Source organism: Hippocampus comes, unplaced genomic scaffold, assembly GCF_001891065.2.
Source record: "Hippocampus comes isolate QL1 unplaced genomic scaffold, H_comes_QL1_v1.1 scaffold174, whole genome shotgun sequence".
NCBI classification, from domain to species: Eukaryota; Metazoa; Chordata; class Actinopteri; order Syngnathiformes; family Syngnathidae; genus Hippocampus; species Hippocampus comes.
Window position 1 is genome coordinate 4,097,594 of NW_017805983.1, and position 20,847 is coordinate 4,118,440.

Genomic DNA, 20,847 nt, shown 5'->3' on the forward strand with positions numbered 1-20,847 from the left:
ACACACACACACACACACACACACACACACACACACACACACACACAGATGTAGGCCTTAATTGAACACTTTTAATTACCCCTAAATGCGGGCTTTGCTTAACATTAACATCAAATTGATTGGATACAGTCTGGATGACTGTGCACGCGCTTGTTTAAGCGTGCACATCCGTAAAATGCTTACTGGCCAGCATCTGTTCTGGCCCCGGTGGTCCCAGCTGGGACATTTCGGATGGTGATGGTGATGGGGGATTTGAAATGCAAATATCCTTGTCAGAGCCGGCTGCTCCCCAGGGGTGCACATGAATCACACTGATCTCGTTTAAGCGCCTGTGTATGTGTTTTCAAGCTCGCGTGCATGCGGGCTCCATGTCTGTGTTACGAAGGGGGGGGAAAAAAAACATCCCACTGGCCTCAGTGTGTCATACTAGTCTTCATATATTTAACCTCGAAAAGTTAAATCGTAACAAGGTTGTGTGGTGAGACAGCGTTTCGGTTTGGTTGATATACAGTCAAGAAGTGAAATGAAAGACAAGAGGAAGTAAGAAGTAAGGAATAAAAAGAAAAAAAAAGTAGATGGCGTGCAGGGATTTTGCCAAGAAACTGCTGTGTACTTATTTTGTTCCCCTGGGTCGCTTGTCTCTTCTGTCCATTAGCCAGACAGAAACTCCCCAAAGGTAGACTAATGGTTTTGACCTTGTCGAGGTTTGAGTGTAGTAGTGCTGCGTCCTTTCCTGATTCTATTGAGTCATTCATCAGTGAGAGCACCAGTTTTGCCCAAAACGAGATTTGAGTAATGGCACCCCGCTTCGACTCTTTCCTCTTTCTTGTCTGATCCATGTACATGCGCATACGGTATATGTTACTGTCACGAGAAACTCCTCAGGCTATGCAGTGATGATGTAAAGAATATTTTGGGGTGGTTCAGCTTGGCTGAAGCTACAAAAAAAAAAAAAAAAACATTGGCATTTTTAAATTTTATTTTAGAAAGTAGGTGCACACTTCTCACGGTCACTTTAGTGCTGGTAAAAAGTCATGACAGCATTCTGTACTCTTGGCAAGTGACCGACAGGATTCAAACAAAGAGAAGTGTGTAAAGCCTCTGCGCCCAATTGTCGTTTACATCGCTGGTGTTCGGGTTTGCCCCCTCGCAATGAAGAATGTGGAGTGTTACAGACCATTAAAAAAAGAGCATTTATGCTCACAGCACACAGTGGTGTTTTGAGATACAAGTTTAATTTGTTCCGTGAAGAGTTGAACCTCAAATTAAAAACCCAATTCCAATGAGGTTGGGACATTGTGATAAACATAAATAAAAGCGGAATACAATGATTTGCCACCTGTCCCAGCTTGCTTGGCATGTGTCGCAGCCATAAAATTCAAAGTTAATCATTATTTGCTGAAAACTAAAGTTTATGTATTATGACTACCTGCTGCATGCAAACCTGCTCGGATGGAGCAGCCAATCACATTGCAACGAGTAGTGCCCTGCCTACAACTTGGTGCGATTCATAAAAATGCTTCAACTCCTCTCTCAGCTCAACAGTACAGCACTAATATTGGGCCGTTATACGCGGAGGGTGAAGAATATATGAATACAAGTACTGTTAGATTATTGATGTACATACTGCTGCACTCTTTGTTTTAAGTCAGTTGCTCTAATGGTTAAGGCACCGTGACATGGATGATAATTAGCGCTCGCATTAAGCTAGCGGACTGAAAGGTTAAATAAACTATGTGGTGTTTTACTGTAAATACCCAAGTGTCATTCTTCTTGTTTTGTGTTTACTTTTCAATCTTTATCCTGCTGAGCATGATTGGTCAGCATGATTCACCCTTCCCCATTTCAGTTCCCCATCTCATCATCATCATCATCATCATCCCGAACTTCTCACGTCACATCTCTCTCGTGACGTCAGTTTGCAAAACAGGAAGCACTACAACATGCTGGAATTTCTGCGCATCTGGACTCGGTGGATAAACATGCGCCCCCCCCCCCCCACACACACACACACACACGCACGCACGCACGCACGCACGCACGCACGCACGCACACACACACACACACACACACACACACCACCTGTGATAAGCAGGTATGTGATGATGGCACAATAGCGCCTCTCTGTACACACTGCGTGAATAGCGAACTTCCCATGACAAAACCATGACAATCTGTGCACATGGAGGAAAAAGTAATACAGTACTGAAAAGCACTCCTTTTTCAAAGAAGTCAAGTGATGGGCCTCTAAAAGTGGAGAAACGGTTATCTAATATGTGACGATTGGAAAGAAAAATGGAAGCTCTGTTTAGTTATAGCTTGACCTAAAGCAATGTAAGCATGCTTATCCAAGTTAGTATAGTCTGCTGCTTGACATTAGTGTCAACCAGTCTGCTGGTTGTGCAGTATACTGTATTGGTGCTGCAAAACCAAAGCAAAAGAATTGGACTGACAACAAATGTGGACCCGACCATTCCACTGACACATTCTAGGATTCCAATACTTTTCAAGAGGAATGAAAAAAGAATATTCAGACACATCTGCGACCATAGATATTTGAAATCATATCAACAATGCAAGGCAGCACACAACACCATACTGTACTTTTATTCCCAAAGAGCTCCTATAAGTACAACAAAGCAACGTGCCAACCAACCATTTGGCAAGAACACATATTGAGAGATGAAAAGCTTGAGGAGTTTAGCACAAAGATAAGACATTCATTCATCCCACTAGTCCAGGCCTGGCACTGAGTCCAGGCACTGAAAATTGGACCAAATGTAAACACAGGCACGTAAATGCCATCTTCTTAACCTCTGCCCTATATACTTAGAAAACAGTAATGCTGTCCTTCGTAGCGAGGAAAACAAATGACTTAATCCAATGCAACACTTGTCAGGTATGCCTGAGTTGTATTTATTCGTAATTTTTGTGTATGGTACAGTGCCCCTGCAGCAACAACAAAGATCCTGTCACAATGAGCACTTTTATCTGAGAGCCATCATAAGAGGAATACGCAAATAGAACAACGTGACAAGACTAATACTATTCATCACAAGGTGGCCCACATAACACTCTTTCATGCCTTCATCCCTCACACAATTCAGATCATACAAATGTGTTACATCAGCTGACATTAAAGTTCCGAAACTGCTCAGTATGAAAATGTATAGAGAGCAAAATACATTAGAAGGAGTCATGCTTTTCTATGTTGTGATAATATCTAACCAAAGTGGCTCTTGACTAATTTATTCTAGACAAATTTTCCAACATCCAATGTATCTATCGATCTTGCTAGTCTCCCTCTGAAACATATACACATAACGTACAGTATATAATACTCCATGTGTTGTGCAAGAGCTGATGAGACAAAAACAAGAAGCGCTGTAATAGAATTTGGGTGGAGGATGTCAGGAAGCAGACAGCACTAATGCAATGGCTCCGAGAATCACCACAACACATTGCAAAGAGCACACAAACGCACACATGTACAACCATTGGGAGTAATTGTACACGTAATGATGCATGTATTCATATTGCTCATGGTCACCATCGTCAACCACAATGGGTCAAGATGACACAATCCCTTTTAAAGTACAACTTGTGCTTTGTCGGTCACAAGTATCTGCTCTGCTGTCTGAGTGGCGACACAGTGCTGGGTCCCATCAACTATCATCGTAGTTGAGTGAATTGAAGAGGATGCAGGAGGACTGAAAGGACACTTCATGTCGCAAGCGTGTCTATTTGTTGTGTCGTTACCTCCTCAATGAGGCGCCGACTGCCTGGAATGTCGAACGCGGCAAAGAAAGACTCAGCGATATGAGTGCAATTAGGCAGGCCGAGTATGCATGAAAAGTAGCCAAAATGAATGAGCCTACAATAGAGACAGGGGAACATATGACAACACTATTAGTGGCACACGCGGAAGTCATTTCTTCGACTTTTTTTTTTTTTTAAATTTGCTCCTCTGAAGTAATCATTGTTCTCCAGACAGCTGCCAAGGATGCTGGAGAGACCTTCGCATGCACAAACACGCCCGCATACACACACTGTCGCATTGTGGAAGCACATTGGTATTCAAGGCGACCTTTAAGGACGCATGTGTCGCTCCATTGTCTTTTACTGTATCTGTGGTCAGTACGGGCGCCCTGGGCTCAGCCGACAGTGAAAATACACATGTAAAAACGACACTTGTGATCTTTAACCTAAATCTGCAGTATCTGCTCTTCATGAAGTAAAACTCCCCATCAAGCCAAATCTCGATCCAAACAGATGTCCTTTCGGCTTTGACTTGTAATGCCCTTTAAATTTGATGGTCTTTTCCAGGATCATAGATCTGTGATTAGTGCAATGGAGGCTGAATCTTTTCATTATCTTGATGCAAAGACTAATCTGAGCACTTGCTGAATCTTAGAACAGATCCTCTCATGCTGAGAAAGGCCCATGCTTGAGGGATTGCTCCCCCCCCCACCTCTCTCTCTCTCTCTCTCTCTCTCTCTCTCACACACACCACACACACACACACGCACACACACACCTCATTAAGGGTACTGGATGGAACCCGAAGGTGTCATTAAAAAAAAGACATCTGAGGTTCAAATGCAATTGAACCGAAGCAATCCAACAGCCTATGCAACATTCAAATCGAGGTGAGCTCCTGTAATGAATTTTATTAGCAAGGTTTATGAAACCGAACGGTTAAACCAATCAATTAGGCTCCGCTGGATGTATGTACGCATTATTTTGCGTTTCTGAAGATGAGTACTCCCAAGTCCACATGTGCTACTCATAGACCACAAATCAAATTCAGTAATTCTCTACATCCAATTAACAAAAATCTCTTAATCACTCATTGGTGGAACTGGCCAATTGTCCCTATTAGGGAAAAACTGACACTAATCTTCAATCTTTTCTCATGATGGATCAGGCCTAAATCAGCTGACTGGTTTTCGGCTTCAATTGAGAGCATGATGTTTCTTCCTATTTTGGTTCATATAGTGCGCATCATTTGAATGAAAGCCATTTTCTGCTGGCTTCCACTTTTGTTCTGGCGCATTGATTGGCTGAAGGTGACCGGATAATTGGAGTTTCACAACTGGCTGCGACCGCTAAGGGGCCCTAGCCCCCGCTTGCATTATTTTGCACTTATGAGAGATAAAGCTAATGCCACTGAGCACACAGCTGACCAGCGCACCACTGATGCTTGGCTTGTTAATGCTGAGTGGGATAAAAATGTGCAACATATGCATACACTCATTTAAAACAAGGATGCTATTACTCGATTATTTTATGTTATTACCAAATGGGGCTTTCATTTAGACGTTTACCTTTGTCGAGGGATACAGTGTTAGTGTATTCCGTCCTGAAATACTAACACCCCCATACTCATCTTGGGACTTTTCTCATAATAAGCATAATAAGACATTTGGTCAATTTAATTTGAAGTGGGTTACCACATTTCGATTGGACCTCAGTGGTGTCCTACATTATCTTTGCCTAGTGCTAAAGGCTCATCTGGAAAGGACATTGTCACATTGCATACTGCTAGCTGTCACAAAACAAGATGGAGCCCATTTCAATGCCAGAAGCAAACAGGACAAGGCTAAGAGGATGGGGGTCAAGTAAAAGATTTATCTTAATATAACACAGAACAGGACGCATCAATTTAAGAACGGGCAAATGAGATAGCGTACTGAGGAGAAACTGCATATAATGTATCTTCCTATATGACAGAGCGTGCAGAGCCGAAACCGATTAGCTTCACGTCCCAGTGGAAATGAGGATATGATAAAAGATGCGTTCACAGCCGCAAGCAACAGCGCACGTTACAATTAGCCTCTCCAAAGGCAGACGTCAAAACTCGAGCGCCTACGGGCACTTCGCCCACACACCTGCTGTGCTTTGTGTGACAAAAGACTGCAGAAAAAAAAAAAAGCATCAGTCTATTCCTGCACAACTTTGAGCCAGTGGCATTTATCATTATTTTTTGGCAATAATTCTATACAGGTATTCCTTCATGCACATGTTAATATATGGACATTCTCGCCTCCCCTTCATTCCCTCATCCTCGCCCTGCCTGGCTTTCAAGATTATAGGTGTGGCATCAAAACAAGGATTGTGACTACAAGCAAAGTCACTCCACAAACCATACTGTACCCCTTTACAGCAGGTATACACACACACACACACACACACACACACACACACACACACACACGCGCGCGCACACACACGCACACACGCACACACACTGCAAGGGTAAGGTGACACGGGCTGGGAATGTGGGGCTGTGCAGGACAAGAATTTGACAATATCAAACAGATTTCTTTGAATGATATTAAATCTGAAGAGTTTTAAAAACTGACATTTCTACCACTGTTGGCAAAATGAGTAAGTACATGACTAATTTCTTCTCCTAAACGTTGCCCGCGGTAACAGGGGGAGGAGGAGGCGGTAGGTAGGTAGATGGTGACCATCTGTCCATAGCCTGGAGATCAATGGACATAAAAGGGGAGGTTGGAGGTCAGACATGAGGGCGGAGTGGGAGTGGTACGAGGCTAAATACGTAGCCCACTGTGACTGGAGCCTGACTCAATAAGCTGACGCTCTGTTGACCAACTGACAACGCTCGCGTTAACCATGAATGCAGACAAGGTAAACATACTTAAACATGAATATATGCTCAGATGCTATTTGGTAGGTCAATACAATACAATACAATACAATACAATACATATTATTTATACAGCGCTTTCACGACAGCTTCAGCTGTAACGAAGCGATTTACAGAACAGTTAACATAAAATAACAAAATACTATAACACAACACATAAGACACAGACAGTCATGCAATCTTAACCACTTTTCCTGCATACTTTGTTGTTTGGAGCAGGTCAGAACCACTCGCTTCAATGCCAGCTCATGAATCAACAAAAAAAAAGCAATGATAATCATTTGAAACGGCTTATGTCATCTGGGCCAAACAAGAAGGCATTGACATAACTAGCCATGCAACATTTCACCGTTTTACAGTTAAAGCCAATATGGACAGCATGGTGAGATTATTTACCATCGAGCAGTCAACCCCAACAGTACTTTAGAACAAAAATCAATAAGAAAATAAAAGATATTTATGGACTACAAATAGAGACATTTCCGAAGTGATGTTGGTCTCATGCTTGACCCAAAGCATAGCAGGCCTAGAAGAGAGTGCACTCACCAAGCATTTGGCTGAACAGCAGCTGCTCCAGGTCCCCCAGAACTGTCACCACTAACTCTGGGTCGACCTTCAAAAAGGTGTTATCATCTTGCCCTTCTGCCACCTCATTCTCTTTCTTGTCCTCATTGACAAGGGCACCAGATCTTCCCTTGTCCCCAACTTTTGTGCCATTATTGCCTGTACCACCGGCTCCATTAGCCTTAACTGGGTTCTCAACAAGTTCTGGTCCTGGACTATGGACTGCCTCACAGGTTTTGCTAATGGGCTTCACCTCGGCGTAAGGTCCCCGTGGTTTTCCAGGGGCTGGGATTCGGCTCGCCTTGCCCAAACTTGATGTCACTGCTTGGGAGTTGAATGGTTTGGGCTTCCCTTGGAAGAGGGACTGCTCTGACGTTGAAAGTGTTCTGGATAATGAGGCTTTGCCACTCACGGGCCGACCTGCCGTAGTCTTCCCTTCTTTGTTGGTGCCGGAGCCGGGGGGGGTTGAGTCATCGTTCCACCTGGGACTCTGGTACAGGTGGAGCTTTTTCTCAGCGTCAGTGAACACAGCCAAGTTGCTCAGTGATCGCTGCTTGCGTAGCTTGGATGGATTTGAGACCGGAACGGGGATCGCTCCAGCAGCTGGGCGGTAGACCTTCAGCTCTGACCTGGAGGGACGTGGGGGTCCCTGGGGTAGAGCAGATGGTTTTGCTGGGGGCTTCCTTGAGGCCATGGAATGGGCTGAAGAATCCTGGCTGGAAACCGCAGAAGTCCTGAAGTCCAGCTGCCTGGGCTTGGCTGTCATGCTAATGTTAGCCACGCTAGCCTCCAGCATCCCTCCTGTAGAGAGCCAAAGGACAGGGGCATGCTCTGATATACACAAAAGCAGACTAGAATAAATGGTGAGAAGGATGGGAGACGAAGAGCTAAAAACACCAGGGTCGTCTTGATTTGCTGCCTCTGTGGAAGCACACCGGACATGCCAGATTCCCTGGTGTGCAAGAACTCTCACTTAAAAACGGCCAATGCATCAGTGCAGATTGGCAGCAGCAGTTTCCTTTACTCACATTTTACAATCCATGGATCTGCAGATTGGCGTCCATAGTGTAAACACACCTCCTCATAGAGCACCTCACAGATGACAATGGAAGCGCTGAAACAAAACGCAGCGCTCACTGGCCGCCCTCTGTCTGCACTCCGCTTGGTTCCTGCTCTGCATCCCCTCCTGCTTGTGAGGCGGGCAGCGGCCAACTGACAGGAGAAGCAGTCGCAACAGCAGCAACACCCGCCTCTTCACCGTCTCTCCTCCCTCTGCTTGTGCCTCGCTTGCTGGTTTGTTAAAACTAACCCCCCCTGGCTCATTCACCCGCCTTCTACTTTGTCCTCTGCGAGCCTTCCTTCTATCTTGTTGTCTCTGGCTCGCCCTCCTCCTACTGGCTGATTCATCCATCCCTCCCTTCCCCTCTTGGTTTTTTCCCCTTCTTACATGAATTAAAGTCACCTGATTTACAAATGTCATCCGAAAAAGCATTGTCAACTAAATGTAGAAAATCTCTCACACTCACCGCAGATGCTGTGCAGTGCGGTCCAAACAAGGGTTTGGCAATAAATTACCTGCATTGAAATTAAACTCTTTGGTGCCTGTATGAAAAAAAAAAAACTTTTTTCACATCCTCCTTTAAAATGTTGTTTGCGCTCATTAGAAACCTGTAACCTGTTATATTTTTTCATCCTTTAATATTCACAAGCAGTTCAATCATCTGAGCAATGTGACTGCACTGATGCTCAATGTCAAATACTGCCGCCAGAATAATCACATTTGCTGCTCCATTCATCCCTTCACATTCAGACTTGGTTAAGTGTGTTAACCACAGGAAGCCCACCCGTGATTCTCTTAAATTATCATAGGACTGCAGGTTTAACGGGACATTAAGCAAACCCCAAATGCAGAAGAATGGCCAGGCTTACAGGCTTTCGCTTTAATCAGTAACCCAACAGCCCTGAAATAATCAGCACAAACTCCACCTGCATTACATCAACTATCCACTCATCTCCATTTCCTTCCTCCCACTCCATCCTTCGTCCAAAGCCACACCACAACACCCATTCTCGATGCACGAGCCATTAAACTATGGCTGCACAATTTCATCCATTTCCCGGCCATTGTGATAACACGTCAGTTTAAAACAAGCACAAGTGCATGCGTGGGTGCTGGCGTAGATATTTCGGTCTGTGCTTCTCGTGAATGTGCATGTAATGTGTGTGCTCTGTGTGCGTGGGTCTGTCTTTCCCCATGTGTCACATTGGTGAGACAAGGCCAAAGAAGCCCCCATCTAGGGATTCAGTAATACTCCGGCATGTTCAACTCCAACACTTCATTCCACTGGACATCCCAGCTCGAGAAACTTGGTTTCAGATGTGAAAAATCTATTCTTGAGTCATCTTCTGCTGTTGGATAAATTGAGAGCTGATTGTACAGAGTGCCATAAACATATAAACAGCATCTATTCCATTAGGGCTAGTAATGATGGCAAAGCATAATCCCTTATGGTGCAAAGAAATCAATAAAAGTGTTTACAGGAAACAATCTGCATGCAGTCTCCTTATAGGTCAGGGCTTTTATTTGAATTGTGTTAGGAACCTGGTCATCGTCCTATTGGAGGAAATCTATGCGCCAATGAACGAACTATCGGCTGTTAGGCAACTATATTTGCTTGTTTACTGGTCACTCGAGACTTCAATCAGCTCTTCGCTCTCACCTCTAACCTGCGTTGAAGGTGTGAGGTCAGAAGACACTGATGAGACTCAAATAATCTCTCCTCTCACTCATTTAACGCCTGTTGTGATTGAGGCAAGGATTGACAAGTTTTTCTTCCACACTAGACTCATCGAAGCATGCCTACTGTTGACTTTGCTTTGGGGCAATTGGGCACAGTCACGCTCATGTTCCCAGACTTTTACCACATCAAACTGGAAGCATAAAATTAGGAAAAAACAATGTCTTGCATGACAAATAACGATTCAAAGGGACACTAAAACTTTGAGACTAATTAATTCAAGCCAAACACTGTCCAAAAGCTCCGATTGGTACTGGTTGTCAAGAGCATTATAAAGAACACACATTAATAGTTAATGAAGATTGATAAAGGTTCATTTAGCGATCATGCAAAACATACTGAACATTGGCTGTTGTCTGCTTAAACCCATTAGCTAGAGTCAGCAAACTTTATTCAAAGGGGCAATGTTGAAGCCTGCACACTGAGGTCAAAGCTGTGTGCAGTGACAGTTTGGGGGGGCTGGTGCCTGTGGCAGAAAAGTTTGTGGATGAAGGGTGCAATTTCAGGTTAATAGGTGCTGTACATCTGCGCTTATACCTCCCAGACGGGTTACGGTTTGTGAAATGAGAGCGGTCGCAAACAAGGCAGGACTGTGTAGCACAGGGGGGGAACACGCACGCACTCACTGGTGCTTTAAAAGCACACACACCGTGTTCAGGGTGTGTTTACAGCACACAGCTACTTATTTGTTGCAGTGCTCTCTTAAACTCTGCTGACTAATCATTTTAATATACAGCGGACATAAACATACTTTCTTTATACTCACACACGTTGATACACACAGCACACGGCTTGTCGGGAGTGTGCAAGTTACCTGAGCAATCTGGCCCGAGATCAGAGAAGCTGGCAGCTTGAGTGCGCGACAGATGCCAGCACTTGGTATTTAACTTTGCAATGTATCACTTATCGCACACACATTCGGCATGTTCGATATTTGTGTTTGTGTGGAATGGGCTGGCCACTGGCTAAAACCTTGGGAAATTGGCTCAGACCTGGGGAAAATGCTTACACGCACGCATGCACGCACGCACGCACACACACACACACACACACACACACACACACACACACACGTGGAGCAAGCAGCAGAGACACGCAATTGCGCAGAAGGAAGGAAGGAAAGTGTCTCAGAATAGTTTTAAACAGATTCACTAGTCTATCTCGACAGTGGGGGGGGCAAACAATTAAAGACTTTCTGAAGTCGACTGTAATGTGATGACATTCAAGTCCAAGTTGATAAATCCATGACATTATTTGTATTTGTCGGCACAGTAGAGCGTTTTTTTCCAAACAAAACATTAAAAACAAGCTATGAAAAATAAGACTTACATTACACTGAAGAAAGTTATTGGTAGGAGCCTTGCGCATGTTTTTTTCTTCGAACCTGCCGTTCTTATCTTGTGTTTTGTTGCATAGCATGTTGTAAGACACGACATCCTAGTACAGCTCAAAGAAACTTGGCACATTTTTTCTTTCATTGTTCCTATTTTAGGTATGCTTTTATTGTATTTGAACTCAGGTTTGCATATTTTGCAAGTGACTGAGCTATTGCTCTCAATTTTGGTAACATGTTCCCTCAAGTTTGTGGGATTGTCTGTCCACATGCTGCACTGTGACATAAGTTACCGTGCTGGTAAAAAATAGTTGGCCCCTTCCTGATTTCTGTGTTCTTTGCATATTTATCACACACAATGGTTTCAGTTCAACAAACCAATTTTAATATCACACAGAGACTACCCGAGGAAATAGAAAATGCAGTTTCGAAATGCAGAGATGACTGTGACAGTCAGTTACATAACAAAGTACCTACGGACATCCATTTCACTAACGATCAATCCAGCCGCTGCCCGGCCACCAAGAGTTGTATCCCCCCACCCCCCGTTTGAGGCACGGATATCCAAAAGTAAAGTTTTTATCATTGTTACGATTATTTTTTTAGCATAGTCGCGATTTTTGTGTTGTGAATTACAAATGTTGGGTTACTTATCACTAAAACATAACAAATATAAAGAAACAGTGATGTCATTTTTGTTTGATTGATGGCCAGTCTTATCTGCAACAGCCGATCACGGCGTTACTGAAAATAAGGTTGCATACGCAGGCGCATAAGCGAGAAATATGTCATTCCATTTCTTTTTGAGTGTGAATATGGGGACTGGGGTGGGGGTGTGACAAGCTTGAAGCGAGGGTGTAGTCCTGAGAAGAAAGGGATGATGACTACAAGTGTGAGTGAAGATGCACAGCAAGAACGCAGAGCGTGCTCTCAAAACAAATGAGATTGGACTGAATAAACTCATCGGAGGAGGAAGACAAGGAATATGAGGCCAGGGTGAGGAAGGATCTTATGTGTGTGAGCCAGAGAAGCAGAGGAAGCATATAAGACAGAGAGGGGATATCCTGCCTCACGGCTTTGCCTCCTGCTTGGCTTGCTTATGTCTGCTGCACGCTAATGCTCGGGGGTCCACCGGACATCGCAATGAATACTCGGCTTTGACGCATAGCTACACTCACACTTAACATGACTATTAGGGTCCACTTTGTAGGCCAAATACTGAGAAAACAAACATTCGGGATGCACTGACTCATGAATGAGGATAGTGAGAATATACAGCATGACTCAATGGCTGAAGCATTCGGGGAATTCAGGCACTTAAAGGCAGCCTATCCGTGACAATAGCGCAACTGTATCTGGGAGGCATAAAATGTGAACCTAACAAAAACAGCATGATGAATGTCACACACACACACACACATTATGAATCATGCAAAGCTCCACAACAACTGGCATCTTGGGAAAAAAGACAAAATGTTTGTTTTTGACTGTTTTCAATTGTACTCTTGCGGTTGGCTTCGTGTTGACGTTCTCATTGCACTCCCCGGGGGTGTCCCACCAATGCTACAATGCCTGTGCTGGTTGCTTGGTTACAGCAGGGCGCGTATGACGGTGGATTTGTCACATGATGGACTCTGCCATAACTTGACTCCCCGCGTTGGGAGTGACCCCTGAGGTCGAAAGGGATTTGGAGTATCAGCAGTCATTCAAGCCACCTTTCTCCTCTTCCACCTCACATTCAAACTAATGCATCCATTACTGTGTCCCGATTAAGAGCACACAATGTTAATGTTTGATGTTGACAATTCAAGCCGATATAAAAATAAAAAGAGCAATTTCATCATTCATAGTACTGATTCCCATGATCTGAGGTGCAAATGATGCCGCCGATTATAACCAGGTATGTAGGTGTGTGTGTCTGAGTGTGTGTGTAGGTGTGGGTGTGGGTGTGTTTTTTTATATAAGTCAGTTTTCTGTGCATATGTTATATACCCTTAAAAAAAGAGTATTCTGGGACCAGAAATAAATTATAACTTGGGTGTGTGTGCATGCAAGAAAGACAGAGATATGGAAAGACAATTCCCTTTCTGGAAAAAGTTCTGATCTACCAAACATTCAAACTTGCAAAACATCATCTGTGGATGGTCAGACATCCATCCATCCATCTCACTTACTCACACATCACAGAGATACACACACACACACACACACACACACACACACACACACACACAAACACACACACGCACACACATGCACACGCGCACACACACACGCACACGAACTCTAGAGAGTGGCAAGGTCAGTAAGACTCAGGTCAAATTGACCCACCATATGGTGCTACAGACACATTTAATGTCCATGTCTTTATCAGGGTCAGAAAATGATAAAGGTTGTTTTTATTTTAATATGAGCAGATATAGAACTCATTTGTAGTGATTGACTCGGTTGCCATGACGTGCTCTTCCTCTCTCTTCCTTACAGTGTTATTTTTTTCCCATCCCACCATGTGCAAAATTTGCCTTGTGACTGCTCTAAGACACATTGGATGCCCTTCAAACCCCGGTGAAAGATCAATTTCCAAGATCATGATCAAATCCATCATGCAAAGACAGCAAGAGGCCTTGTATGCTCCATCACGAGTTCCCACCACCAATCAACAGAAGAGTTTTAAAAAGGCTACAAAAGAACACCTCAACCCAACATCATCAAATGTGTGGTTTAACATACAGGAATACTGATGCAATAAAAGACTATTTTTGACATTTCTATCATGCGACACTGCCACATATTGTGGTGTCCACACTTATGTTTGGTTAATATGTCCCTTGTCCAACAGAGCAGTAACCAGGGTGCCGTGGCACACTGCTGTGCCCTAAGAGACCATCAGGGTTGCCACGGGAAATTATCCAATTCCACTTAATTTCTCCAAAAATGTGTATTTTTCATTACCAATATATCTTTGTCGATCTATCTATGCCAGTCATGTATATTGACAGGCAGAAAAATTAAAGGCTGTTCCGCGAGATGGTCAAAGAGGACAAGAAAGTTTTTTTTTCTCCATCTGGTTAGTTTGGTCATGGTTTTCTGTACATATATCAGCCTCCATATAGGTACATGAACATAATATATTTAAGGCCAAATTTAATGGTATACATGCATGTAGAAGTAAATTTTGAAGTAATTAACATGACTTAATGCTGTATACTAATAAATTTAAATATGTATAAGTTAGGTGAGTTTATGAGTAACAAAATACAGTAAACATATTTTTAAAAAAAAAAGTTTTTATAAAATTTTTTATTTTGAGTCCGCAAAAAGTCCGCAAACGGTCCGGGAGAAGCTGCGAAAGTCAGCAAAACAACAGAGAGTCACATAGAGCAACATATACAGTACAGTACTGTACTACATGTATATGAAAAAAAAAAATATATATATATATATTTTTTTTTAATGAATATGTTTGAAAAAATCCGCGATGCACTGAAGCCGTGATAAACGAACCGCGAAATAGCGAGGGATCACTGTAGTCCTATTTTTTGTGACATTTTTGTTCGGTGGTGTTCCGTAACATTTTTCTAATGTAAATAGGTGCCTTGAAACAATAAATGATGAAAAACTTGACATTTTGAGGTGAATATCATCCATCCATTCTCCAATCCACTTATAGTCACACGCGTCGTAGGGAAGCTGGAGCCGATCCCAGCCGTCTTCGGGCAGTAGGCCTGGTACACCCTGTACTGGTTGCCAACCAATCGCAGGGTACACATAGAAAAACAACCATCCGCGCTTACACTCACACCTAGGGACAATTTAGAGTGTTCCATTAACCTGCCGTGCATGTTTTTGGTATGCGGGAGGAAACCGGGATACCCGGAGAAAACCCGCACAGGCCTGGAGAGAACATGCAAACTCCACACAGGGAGGCCGGAGCTGGAATTGAAACCGGTACCTATGCACTGTGAGGTCGACGCGCTAACCACTGGGCCACCGGGCCGCCTGGTGAACATTATATACACAATACATGTAGACAGAAGACGGTAAGAGAGGAGGATGGGTTCAAAAGTTGAAACCAATGTGCCAGTAACGCTGCCTCGCAGTGAGTGCACCCTTTTCATCACATTACTGACCCACATCACCACTGTCATCTTCCAAGCACTCTACTTTCCATCGCTTCATCTTGACCCAGTGCAGTCAGCATAGCTGCGGGCTGAGGCACACATTCCAAATTGTGCCACCTTACGACAGACATGGCGGCCAAAGCATGATGAGAAAGGGACATTTATTTGGACTGAGGCTGCTCAACCCTTCGCATATTCAGGTCCAACAATGCGAGTCTTATATCAGCGTTTGGCAAGACGTGTATGACTGTCACAATAAATGTGTCTTGCTGCTAAAATGTAGCACTCAGACATGACAGAAATCCATCTCTTAGCCATTTAGTGCGCTCAACTCGACTGGGCAGATAGAATTAAACTGCTAGGCTAGTTCATACAATTGTATTTGAAGAGTGAATTTGTCTAACCTGGTGTCAGGTCATCGCAGCAGATCTCTATGGATCCAGATGAACAGTCACTCAGTTCATCCAGTGAGAAATCACCATCCTGCACCTGCAGCCTGTCAACATAACACACGGAACACATCTGTCATTGTACTGACATCTTACAATCAGCAAGCAGCATTTATATTATTTTCTTCATTTGGTTATCTTGAGGGAGTACGAAAACCTGCCTTAAAGGCTTTCTTGTGGACACCGAGTGTGTTCATGGTTGCGTGTATGATTTGTTGTAGAATACATGTACATAAGAATCAGACTGGAATCCCACAAGCCTCTGGGACTCCTGTTCATTACACTGAGTGGGTATTAGGTGGTCTGTACAATGGGAGGTCATGCGGAGAAATATAAAATATGTCTGTAGCTCGAAATATAAGTAACAATGGGTCACAGCTGATGGCTTGGTGACTGTGTGTGAATGAGTACCGCCAACCTGAAGCTGAAAGGCGCAACTGCCGCCATGTTGACTCGCGGAGCTTGCGTTTCGGAGGTAGCGGACTCTTTTTGCGTCTCTAAAGATCGCTTGCATGTCGCAGGCATGGCAGGCATGCCTGGTGGAAGCAGCGGAAGACTGGAAGAGGAAGCTGGACTTGAATCCTCCGGCGTCCCCATCTCCTCATCCGATTGGGCAGCGCAGTCACCGACACCGCTGACACTGACACCGTTGACGCTGTCCTGATGGATAGTTTGAGCGGGAGGTTGGTAGTTGTTGCCATTGTCGGAGATACATGACTGGGCTGGGTCCAATTTTGGAGCCTCTTCCCCACTTCCTGGCACGGCATTATTAATCACCCTGGAAGTGGAATGCTCTCCTCTGCTGAACTGGAGCGGAGGACGTCGGCTGGTGGGACCCCATGTTTGGTTTTGATTTGTGCATAGATTTCTATTACAATTCCCATCAAGTGAAAAATCCGTCTGAATCTGTGTGGGCTTTCCAAGATCCAGACTGTCTTTGGAGTGTGGCAGAGGCACACGGCGCTGAGTCAGTGGACTATTGTAGGCTAAGGAAGAAGTCTGGCAAGCATGTTGACCACCTGGTTGATGGACGAGTGGAGGCTTCAGGCCAACATTTGTCGGAATGTCCCTGCCGGATGACTTAGGTAACCTGGAGCTCCGAGGGCAAAGTAATGGAGATTGAGTGGGTGTGTGTGAGGGTGTACGTCTCGAGGTGGGCGTCAAGGCCCTGGGAAGCTCGCTGATCCTTTGGTGCCTGTCCGTTTTGTGGGAGACGGGTAAAGACGCGCGTGGGAGCGGGATTCCCGATGGGGTAGGGGGCTGAAGGGTGGACCTGACGTTGACGCCCCCGCTCATAATGACCTAATGGGGAAGTCACAAAAGCCAAGGAGAAACCAGATGCGTTACTCAGGATGTTTTGTACAAAAATTGAATCATCAATTCCTGACACAGGGTGAAACTTCTGCATGTGAAGCAAGCACATATGAGAAACAGAATCATTAAGGCAGCCACAAGTTAAGCCTGTTTTTAGCACAACTTTAGAGCAAGCGCGCAATCAATTTTGCCTGCTTGCTCTTCTGCAAACAAAGCAGCAAACAGCAATCCAAGTCCAGTGTATAGGCAGATACTCATGGCAACAGCTAAAAAGTACTCAGATAGCTGATTGTTTCAACATAATCAAATGAAAAGCACACACTGCTCTCTTTCTGCACGTTCCAGTCTACCCGATTTTCATTCCAGTCCTGCTATTCACTGGGTTTAATGCTCCTCATTGTCCCGTTCGGAAATACCAAAAGCTCTCAAGAACTGTAAGAGCCAATAGAAGCAGTGTGTATCTTACTCAAGTAAAAGCTTTCAACGTAATAGAGTATCATTCGCATCCTTGTAGGAGAAAAGGGAGCTGGGAGGCGGAGAGATGAGAAATGAGAAAAAAGAAGGAAACAGAAAACTGATGACGGATCACAACATCTGGGAGAGAAAGCGATTGCAAAATGATTTGATCTGCCTCATAAAATTTATTACCAGGAGACTTGGGGGGCGGGGTTAGCATAAGCGTTTCAGCATGTAAAATATGATGTCACTGGAACCGGAGAAAGATTTTGTGTTAGCAGCCATCAGAAATGTTTTTAAAAGCTGCATTTAAGGCCAGAAAAACAATATGAAAATATGAGGAAAATAATATTGCATTAAAAACGAGAACATTTATTTGTTATTCTTAATTTGTTTTACGTTGATCTAATTCATTCACTCACAAGTGGATAGATTTGTGACACGTTGTTTTGGTTGAAGTTTTCTCTTTGTGACTCATACTAGTGCAGCCACAAAGTATATAAAAGGTATACAGCTATTGGTGGAGCATCCAAAAGATGCCAAAAAATAAAAATAAAAAATCATACACTTTTCCCACTACAAAACAAAAAGGCAACTTCAAATTCAAGGTCAAACTAATTTGGCAATGAGGAAATTGGCTACAACTGTTAAGTCACAGTTATATAAGTACGTTCCAACTACATGTCTTTGATGCTTTGTAGACAAATACTCTGCAGGCATAAAAGTACTTGTGGTGTTCCCGGCTATAAAAAGCACAGTGAACAAAGGCGTTGCAAAATTTTTTTCTATTTGACTCGAGATTATATTTCCAACCAAATTTTTAAAAAGAAGTCCAAGTGAGAGCGGAACGCTGGTCAACTGATTAGCACGCCGGCCTCACAGTGCAGAGGTGCAGGGTTTGATTCCGGCTCCGGTCTTCCTTCGTGGAGTTTGCATGTTCTCCTCGTGCCAGTGTGTGGGTTTTCCCCGGGTACTCCGGTTTCCTCCCACATTCCTAAAACATGCATGGACACTCCAAATTGTCCAAAGTGTGATTGTGAGCACGAATGGTTGTTTGTCTATGTGTGCCCGGTGAGGTGTACCCCACCTGCTGCCTAAAGACAGCTGGGATAGGCTCCAGCAAGCTCGCGACCCTTGTGAGGATGAGCAGATTAGAAAATGGATGGATGGAAGTACAAGTGATATGTCGTATTTTTGTATTTCCCATGACTTTCATGTACTTGTGGCACAAATCTCCCGCCATGATCATAAATCCGTGAGTATGATACTGACATCTGCTGGACATTATGTCAACAGCAATAGCTTTTGCTACGGTATTCCTGAAACAATTTGGGCCTGTTATAAATAAAGCATTGCATGAGAAGATAACAAAATGAATTAATTTACAAACAAGGTCTCACTGAAATTGTGGCTCACAGAATCACAAGCCCCCCCCTCCTGCCCCCCCCCCACACACACACACACAGACAACCTTGTGATGAACACTGACTCATCACACAGTTAACACATGAGCCAGTACCACATGCCTCAGTCTGTGAACTGAAGGACATCAGTTGATATCAGGTTGAGTGCTGGATATCTGTCACTGTGTAGTTTTTTTTCTACAATATGATGGTAATTACATCCCTATGACGAATCACAACAACACCGTCACAATTGGCCTTCCTTAATTAGTAACTTGCTCGTTTTGTGACACAAGTGGAACACTGTGTTCCTGGATGTGACAACATGTTAATAAAGACATGAGATGAGACATAGGAGAGCCGTTGATGATATTAAAAAAAAAAAAAAAAAAAAAAAAAAAAAAAAACACGCCAAACCCCGTGACCCAAAAGATTGTCCTACCTGCCAGCAGGGTCCTATGTCTTTGGCGGAGGGCAGGGAGGGAGGTCACACTTGTCTGACGTCCCAGGAACAATGGGCTGTTTTTTCCTGGATCACTGCTGCATCCGCGCAGCTGCCCAGTCATTGGCTTGCAGAATCTAACCATTCACCAAGACAGGAAGCTGTGACAAACAGAAACAACCCTATGAGCCAATCACAGAGAAGCCCGCACTAAAGTGACTCATTCAAGTCACTTTCCTGTGCAAAGCCAGTCTTCTGCTCATTTAGCAGTAAAATCATGTCTCACACACAAAAATAGCTTCAACTGACAACTATACAATGACCTTCGATGACACGTGTCAGTTTCAGAATTGTTGGAGCACTTTTTCAGAACTCAACCACAGGAATTCCTGAGATGGTTCTTGAGACTTGGGATGCAGTGAAATGGCAAAACAATCAATTCAGTTTTCACAGACACCAAAAATGAGTCAGCTAAATTTTCAGGACCAGCAACCCCACACTGATCAGTGTACTCACGCTAACAAGACCAAAGTGAGACTCTGACTTGATCGAGATCGATCTGATTTGTCACAGATGGACACAATGTGTCACACTGACTCATAAGGCAGTCAATATGAAGCTGACTCAGGCCGATGGCATCATGTCTTGCCCACCCTCCTCTTTTCATCTCTGTTCAATGTCATTGTTTTTCAAATCACCTCTCCCTAAATCAACCACAAACACTTTGGCAAATTTGAGCGTGAAGTACGACTGGTAAAGAAATACTATAACGACTATAAGTTAGTACATTTGAAAGAAGATGCTGAACAACATCTAATGTAAAACAAGCACAAGGCAACACTCACCTGATGTAAGCATCAGGACTCGAAGTAGCAAGTGAGTTTGCCTCCAATCTGCATGCTGCTGAGTGAGTCTGCCTCAAACGCTGTCTCTGCTACTCTTCAGTCTACCTCTTGCACACGGTCCACTGAGATGCAACCGTGTGTGTGTGTGTGTGTGTGTGTGTGTCTCCATATGTGACAACTTACTCCACTACCACGTCATGCCGCTCTGCTGCTGCCGCAGTACGCCTGCAGCCGTGGAAAAAAAAAAAAAAAAAAAACAGCCTGCAGCCGTGTCCCTGCCCCTTTCTTCTTCTTCCAATCACAATCACTATCTCCCCGCCAGTAATGGACCTGTTGGCCCCTGTCTGGGATGAAATATAAATCCGGCTACAGCACATGCGCCCAGTCCATTAGCTGGATGATTGTGGTTTGGCTGTGTGTGTGTGTGTGTGTGTGTGTGTGGGGGGGG

The 20,847-nt window shown here is 44.0% G+C and overlaps 1 protein-coding gene across 1 annotated transcript in view; it reads right to left on the reverse strand.

Moving 5' to 3' along the window:
• Positions 1-20,830, reverse strand: part of nav1a (neuron navigator 1a) — a 79,235-nt gene extending 58,405 nt beyond the window's left edge. Inside the window, exons 1-5 of the mRNA XM_019890889.1 lie at positions 20,400-20,830; positions 19,555-19,715; positions 16,358-17,241; positions 15,895-15,986; positions 7,221-8,039 (exon numbers count right to left, since the gene is read on the reverse strand). Coding sequence (XP_019746448.1) covers positions 7,221-8,039; positions 15,895-15,986; positions 16,358-17,235 — 1,789 coding nt within the window. The 5' untranslated portion in view covers positions 17,236-17,241; positions 19,555-19,715; positions 20,400-20,830. The remainder of the gene's footprint in view (positions 1-7,220; positions 8,040-15,894; positions 15,987-16,357; positions 17,242-19,554; positions 19,716-20,399) is intronic.
• Positions 20,831-20,847: the final 17 nt, after the last annotated feature.